Here is an 8,378-nt window from a genome sequence, read left to right as displayed (position 1 = left end):
GCTATATGTATATGTAATATTTTGTTATAATTTATAGAATTTGAAAAACTTTGAAACTTTGTTTTTTCTTTCATTGATATTGATATGTCAGTTACAATACAAAAAATGCTTGTCAGCATAATAGACTGGTAGCAATTGATTCATTTTACTAAATTATATTTATTCATTTACACAATAGTAAATTAGAATCTGTGACAAAACAGACAGGAAAATGTGAAACGCGGGCATATGAACTATTTAGACTTCAAAGATTACCAGCAACAGTTTAATAAATTGTTTATCTTTGTATAATGACCATTATGTTGACCATTATTATCAATCTTGCATGTGAAATCAGAGCTAAAGTACTCCATTATCTGAAATGCCATTCATTTGATAATACCAATGCAGTAATACCAGTTTTATTAAACTTGACACAACAATGACTTGATATGTCTAAAAATCTCATTCATTTTGAGTCCATATATGATTGGATTTAAAAGAGGATGGAATAAAATTGACTGAAACGTCAATGTCAAACGAAGAGTTTTCGACAGATCGGAATCCAGTCTAATTATAACTGAATCAAAAACAATAAAACATGAAAAGTTGATTAACACCAGCAAGTGGGGTAAACATGTCTTTAGAGCTTTTCTCCTTGTTTCTCTACAACAATTGTAAGATATTCTAAGAATCCTTATATATGTAAAAAGTATGAAAAGCATTGGTAGAAGGGCAATATTTATCAACGTGACCACACCATATATAGATATTGTGACTGACGGCACACACTGAAGCCTGTAAATTGAATTGTTACAAAAAATTCCTGTCAGAGTAAAACTACAGAGTTTTATATTAAAATAAAGCACAAATGACACTGCAATCTCAAAAGCAGGTATAAGCCAAGCTAAAATCAGAAACACATTTATAGTTATTCTATTCATAATAACTGGATATTGCAGGGGTTTGCATATAGACACATACCTGTCATATGCCATTGCTGCCAACAGTAAAAACTCTGACCCAGCTGAGGTGTAATACGAAAATCCTTGGAAAAGACAGAGTGGATACGATATAGTTTGTTTTTCAGACAAAACATCAGATAAGAGCTTCGGATAGATAATCATGCTGTAAAGAACAGAGTTGATTAACAAAGCTGCAATAAAAATGTACATTGGCTCATGAAGGTTTTTGTGAGTCCAAATAAGGTACACTATAGTGGAATTAAAGCAGAGTATCAGAATATATAACGTGAATATAACCACAAAATAAAGGTATCTGTATTTGTGCAATTCTGCAAACCCACCAAGAGTTAACAATGTTACATTTAATTTAACATCCATTGATTAAAAAATGTTACTGACTATAGAATTTGATTGCATAAATGGTATTCAAGAATAACAAACCAAAAGATAAGCCTTAAAGTACTGTATTAATATATTTCCTGCACCGAACTGAGAAGGTAAGTGACTGACTCTGTGGCTTTGTTTTATCAGAAAACCTTCCATCCTCTATGGGACTCATTAAGTTCTCCACTAACATGTAAACAACTTCAGGGAATCTGACGAATTGACGTTTATAGTCCTATGCCCTTCATTTTGTTTGCCCATGCATTTTTTTTTTAAATCCGCGGAACTAGTATAGGCTTAGTATAAAAGCAAAAAAGCCACGGAAACCACTACTGCCTTCACGCTCAACATTTTCTCAAGCTCTCTTCTCAGCCTATGATAAGTCTCAAGCATATTGTGTTCCTTCATCCTCATGTTGTTAACACTTGATATAGCTATATCTATCACTACAGTCATCTCCCTCTGCTTGTCCACCACTATTGCGTCTGGTTGGATAGATATCACCAGTTTGTCTGTTATATCAGGAAGCCCCAGACTTAGCTTGGTCATTTTCAGCTACCTTGGGGGATGTATCCCATTTTGACCTCTGGATTTCCAGGGCATTGCTGCACAAATGTTAATTGATATACTTCCAGCCAACCTGCACCTGCTGTTATGTACTGGATTTTTTCAGGGGCATCTTTGCACAGTCTGGGGGTTTTGCCTGGGGTAGCAGCCTCTAAGGATCTTATGCTTAGAGCTTGTTCTTGTGCTGCCATGATTCATGCCTCTGTGTTTTGTCTTTCGGTTCAGCCTTGTCCAGCCACTGGTAGGATTTCTGGATGTCAGCCATGTTTTCTATCTGCTGGTGGTCCATACTGTATGGGGATCTGTCCTTCCATGATGGTTCATCTCCTTGCTCCTCTTCTTTCTAAGGTTTGGCTGCCTGACGTATTCACTAAGCACACATGGCCATCTTCCATATGTACTCATGGATGAGCATTGACTCATCCTGGATTGTGGTTCTGATACTCACTAGTCCTCAGCTCCTTCCTTCCACTTAGCTTACAGTCTCAGCCAGCCAGAAACAAAACACCTGTATATTCTGTGAGTGTGCCGATCACAAATCGGAAAACTGCCCAAATAATGACACGCTTCAAAGAAAGGGCAAGTTAAAGAGAATGGGGAGATGTTTTGTGTGTTTGGGACAGAAACACATTGCAAGATTCTGTAAGACCAAGAATGTGTCCTGTGAGAAATGTGGACGGAGACATCACGTTGCTGTGTGCGGTGGTGAAAGGGTGGATGTACAGGCCCCATCCCAGAAGCAGTGGTCTTCTCCGTGCTCCCTCATTCAGTAAGAGTGAAACCAGGTGAACAGAACACTGTGTTCCTAAAGACTGCAAAGGTGTGGATTGAAGACCCGTCAGGCAGAAGGGTAGCTCGTTGCTTATTAGATGGAGGCAGCCAAAGAAGCTTCATACATGAAACGTTGGTGAAGAGCCTAAATTTACCAGTAATAAGGCAAGAGACATTGACACTACACACATTTGGGTCCTCCTTTCCCACAAGATCACAGCGCGGCATAGTGAAAGTTATGCTACAAAATATCTGGGATCCTAGCCAGAGTATTGTAATAGAAGCTGTGGAGACCCCACAAGTGTGCTCGGCAATAATGAAGGTTCCTGGTGAACAGATCCAGCATGAGCTTAAGAAAAGAGTACTACAACTGGCTGACTTCCCAGGATCCAATGAGGAACCAGAGCTTGCTGTCCTCATAGGAGCTGACTACTATTGGCAGATCGTGACAGGAAGGGTGGAGAGACTTACAGAAACATTGGTGGCACTGGAGAGCACCTTCGGATGGTCTGTTCAGGGTCCAGTCTCTGCATCAACTGTTACAGAGGCAGCCTGCATGTTCATTCCGTGTGAGGAAGAGAAACTCCTTTCCAAGCAACTGAAAGCATTCTGGGAAATAGAGTCTCTGGGTATTACAAATGAGACAACAAAGAACCCAGAAGATAATGAGGCTCTGCAGATGTTTGAGAGAACGACTATGTTTAACCCTTTAAGACCTACCATAGAACCAAGTTCGCCAGAGCTTATATTATATTTTTACATGCTGTGGAGCCATTTTTGGGAGCATTTCAAGTTGCTATACATCAATACAACCATTATAGCCCAAACTTTAATAATATGTCTGCATTAGGTGCATAGTAATTACATAAATTGCAAAAAAGTGCAATAAACTACAAAAAAATTGAAAATCGTTTTTGTTTTTTTAACATATATTTCTAGTTAGAGAAATTTAAGAGGCTTATCCCTCAAAACTGTAAATACAAAAAAGTTACACAAACTAGTTTCCCACCACAGGAAATTTATTTTGAGTGTCTTCATAGTTTTATTTTTGAAATACACCAATTTTTATATACTGCAGGAAAAACGAAAATAAATATTATAGTGCAAATTTGCAAAATAACAGCATATGCATCAAAATAAACTATTTCCAGCAGTGCAATATGAGTCTTAAGCATCCCAGAAACGACACAGAAAGTCATAAAGTCAAACATAACTTTTTAAAACACATAACAAGTAAAACACAAGCTCATAAGGCCCCGATCGTAAAAAACTACATTTCCGCAAAATGACGTCACTTCCGGTTTCGGGCAGGTCATGCGGTCATGTGATAGTTCGCGCTGATGGACGTAGGAAGTGTTACAAACAGCTGATGGATCGGCGAAGCGTGTTTCTGGAATATCATGTTTTTGTTGCTGCAAGTGATTTTTATGCAGTTTTTGCAAAGCTATATGTGGAAGGAAACTGTGACCTAGGACAAGCTGATGGCATAAGATGTAAGTACAACTCCTCCAGTTTCATATGCAAAAAAAATTATTGCGCTAGCTTACTTGGTTGCAGAGCTACCGGGATTTAAAAATAGTTACGCAAAACAGAGCGTGCCCGCTCCGATCGGCTGTAAAGGGTTAAAGATGGACGATATCAGGTGGAGTTGCCATGGAAGCCAGAAAAGGTAGAGCTCTCAGACAACTACAGAGTTGCCAAAAAACGGCTGGAAGGTCTGAGTAAAAGATTTAAGAAGGATGTCACACTCTTCAGCAGGTATAATCAAGTGGTGGAGGACTACTTGGACCAGAACATTGCAGAGGAAGTGGCACCAAACCGCAGCACAGACTCTAATGTATTATATGCCTCACCATGCAGTGCTGAGAGAGGACAAAGCAACTACAAAATTAAGATCGGTCTTTGATGCATCGTCCCATGAAGAAGGCTGTCTGTCGCTGAATGACTGCTTATTTACGAGGCCAAATTTGAATCCAGATCTACTCAGTGTTCTCCTTAGATTTAGGGAACACAAAGTCGCCTTTCTGGCGGACATAAAACAAGCATTCCTGCAAATACGTCTTGCAGAAAGGGACAGAGATGCAGTCAGGTTCCTGTGGTTCTCAGGTGCACCGAATGGAGAAGTGAATGACCACCTGCGCATTCTGAGGATGACGAGAGTGGTGTTTGGAGTTACGCCAAGCCCGTTTCTGCTTGCAGCGACAATTCAAAGACATCTAAAACAATATGAAACAAGCCAACCACAAGTGGTGAATACAATAAGGGAGTCACTTTACGTAGATGACTTCATTTCAAGTACACGCTCAGTGGAAGAGGCGTATCACATAACAACAAATGCCAAAGAAATACTGGTGCTGGTATGGAGCTTTGCAAATGGATGACAAACTCAGGCAGAAATGGGGCAGAAATGGGAGAAGAGCTCCACAAACTACATGATGGCACCTGAGACGAATGGAGTAGCATTAAAGGTGCTCGGATTAGTGTGGAGGCCAGAGCCTGATGATTTCACCTTAGTTCACTAGTGAGGCTTCTAACAGAGAAGAAAGGAACCAAACGAAGCGTGCTGCAGTCCTCAGCACGAATTTATGACCCACTTGGGTTTCTGAACCCCTTCACCATTAGGGTCAAGTGCATGTTCCAAGCAATGTGGGAGATGGGGCTCTCCTGATATGAAGAATTGCCACCAGATCTGGCACAAGAATGGCAACAGTGGTGTTCAGAGCTTACTCAGTTACACCAGCTCGCCATACCAAGGTGGTACCAAATCAATATGCAACAAGAAAGCAAAGAGGGCTTGGAATTACATGTGTTTTGTGATGCCAGTGAAAGGGCATACAGTGCTGTGGCCTATCTGCAAGGCAAAACACGAGAAGGAGAAACGACAATGAGCTTGGTCGCATCTAAAGCCAGGGTGGCTCCCCTAAAGAAAATGACGTTGCCACGTCTGGAACTCATGGGAGCCGTGATTGGGGCCAGATTGGCGAACAACTTGATCATCTCGCTGAAGATGGAGCAAGCCCAAATAAAAATGTGGACTGACTCCATGATCATTTTGCAATGGATTTGCAGTTCGGCACAAAGGTGGAAATCGTTTGTTGCAAACCGAGTGACTGAGATCCAGACTCTTACGAGTCCATCTTCATGGTCACACATCCCAGGGAAGGCTAATCCCGCTGACCTGCCCACAAGAGGACAATCAGTGGAGGCCCTACTACAAAACCAGCTATGGTGGAATGGCCCCAGTTTTCTTGTATCAGAAGATCGGATACATGAGTCTGAAGATGAAAACATTTCAGACGAAATGAATGTAGAACTTAAATCCAGTTATCAAATAGCCATGCAGTTTGCTGTTAATGACACTGACATCTGTGAACCAATACTGAAGCTTGAGAGTTACGGCAAACTGAAGAGAGTGCTCAGAGTGACAGCATGGATTAGGAGATTCATAGCTAATGCAAAAACAACGATGCAACCAAAGATGCGAGGTGAGCTGACAATGAGCTTCTTGATGCTGAGAAGTACTGGATTAAGGTTGCACAACATCATAGTTTTCACCAGGAGGTACAGAGACTGAAGGTAGGAAAACCTATGATGAATGACAGTAAGATTCAGGAACTGAAACCATTCCTTGATGAAGATGAGCTGCTTAGTGTTGGAGGCAGGCTGCAGCAGTCGGACTTCACATTCAGAGAGCAGCATCCTTGGATTCTGCCAAACAAACACAGATTTTCAGAACTGCTGATACAGGACTGTCACAAAAGGGTGATGCATTCAGGAGTGAGGGACACTCTTGTACAAATAAGAGAGAGATATTGGATCATCCGGGCACGGCAGCTGGTTAAGAGCATTGTGACTAGATGCACTGTGTGTAAGAGGTTTAAGGCAAAGGCTGGGCATCAGCTAACTGCACCTTTGCCTAGGGACAGAATATCCGAGTCACCACCATTCGAAGTTGCAGGTGTGGATTTTGCTGGGCCGCTCTATGTGAAAACATAGGATTTTGTGAAAAGATCCTATATTGCCCTATTTACCTGTGCTGTGACACAAGCGGTCCATTTAGAGCTTGTGTCAGATCAGTCAACTGAGACATTTTTGCTAGCGTTGAAGAGATTCATTGCCAGGAGAGGGCTATGCAGAGTTATCTATTCTGACAATGCCAGAACATTTAAGAGAGCAGACCAAGATTTGAAGGAGCTGTGGAGTTTCTTCACTCCACTTTGAAGACATGTGTACTGTGTTGGCGGAAGTCGAAGCAACTCTGAACTCTAGGCCTCTCACCTTTGTGCACAACGAGGTAAATGAACCGCAACCACTTACTCCAGCCCACTTTTTGGTGGGCAAACGATTGACATCTCTACCACCCAAGTCAATCCCGAAGGACACACACCATCCAACACCTAACAAAGAGGACATTACTCGGAGATGGAGATAACGGCAGAAACTCATGACCAACGACTATCTGTTGGAGCTGAAGTCAACTCATTGCTGTGACGCTTCAAAGCCTACACCCCTAAAACTAGGGGATGTTGTGCTCATTGGGCATGACAACCTCCCCAGACAAGTGTGGAAACTTGGAAGAATTGAAGAAATGTTTCCTGGTCGAAACGGTCTTGTTAGATCTTGCTTAGTTCGCACGACAACGGGGACTCTGTTAAGAAGACCAATTCAGATGTTGTATAACCTGGAGCTTTAGATGAACAGATTGTTCATCGGGGGGGAGGATGTTGTAACTTTATTGCAGTTTATTGTTTGATAACAGCATTTTGGTTATTTTGTAAGTGATTTAAGTGTCACATGTTTAGTGAGAGCTGTTAATTATAGATTTAATTTTCTGCTAAAGGGGAGCATTTAACAGGTATTTTCATTAGAAAACTGCGTTTCCCAGAATCCTTTGTGGTAGACGAAAGTTACTCTGGGTTTTAGCTAACAAAGAAAGTTTCGGGAAGCCATTATATGTTGCTCTGATGTCGAGAAGTTTATTTGTTGTACATTCCCCTTTTTGAAGCCTTATATAAAGACTATCGTTTCTACAACTGATGTACGATCCATTTTTTTGGCTAAGTGGATTCGCCACAACATATTCAGCTTTTTACTCAGTGTTTGACTCTGTGTAAAATTTTTGTAATACATCTCGTATTCAGGGTTATTGTTTCCCACTGATAGTCACTTGATAGTTTTAATTTTGTTGTTTGATACTCATTTGTTTCCTGTGTTTTGTTTTGCTTCCATTACCTCATTATGGGGCAGGGATAGCTCAGTAGGTAAAGTGGTCGCCCCATGATCGGAAGGTCGGCGGTTCGAATCCACTTAACGGCTACCCTGAGGTACCCCTGAGCAAGGTACCGTCCCTACACACTGCTCCCCGGGCGCCTGCTTAGTGGGCTGCCCACTGCTTCACTGAGTGAATGGGTCAAATGCAGAGAAAAACAAGTAATTTCCCCATGGGGATCAATAAAGTATCCATTATTATTATCCTCATTGGTCTCCTTACCTTTTTACATTCACTTCCACTGATATGTGCATTTATAGCTCTGAACTTCCTTTGCTCTCTCTTAGTGTGTGTTTGCATCCTTTTGTGTGTTCATGATTTATGTTGAAGAATTTGTTTCCTCTTACTTGATTTGTTTCTTGCTGCTCAAAGGACTCCTGCATTCAACCATTTCTGGTTTAATTGTATTCTATATCTCGTTTAAGTTCTCATTAGAGTCATTG

The 8,378-nt window shown here is 41.1% G+C and overlaps 1 protein-coding gene across 1 annotated transcript; it reads right to left on the bottom strand.

Annotated features, from left to right (window-relative positions):
• Window positions 1-404: 404 nt before the first annotated feature.
• On the bottom strand, window positions 405-1,331 carry LOC113007329 (olfactory receptor 6N2-like). The gene has a single exon (XM_026143771.2). It carries the CDS (start codon window positions 1,320-1,322, stop codon window positions 405-407), a length of 918 nt encoding a protein of 305 aa, XP_025999556.1. The 5' UTR covers window positions 1,323-1,331.
• Between the last annotated feature and the right edge of the window lie 7,047 nt (window positions 1,332-8,378).

Source organism: Astatotilapia calliptera, chromosome 16 (genome assembly GCF_964374335.1).
Source record: "Astatotilapia calliptera chromosome 16, fAstCal68.1, whole genome shotgun sequence".
Taxonomy (NCBI): Eukaryota; Metazoa; Chordata; class Actinopteri; order Cichliformes; family Cichlidae; genus Astatotilapia; species Astatotilapia calliptera.
This window is presented reverse-complemented; position numbering and strand designations above follow the sequence as displayed.

What these genes read in the sequence shown, in the direction of transcription:
- LOC113007329 (XM_026143771.2), bottom strand. Translation starts at nt 1,322, where the DNA reads ATGGATGTTAAATTAAATGTAACATTGTTAACTCTTGGTGGGTTTGCA.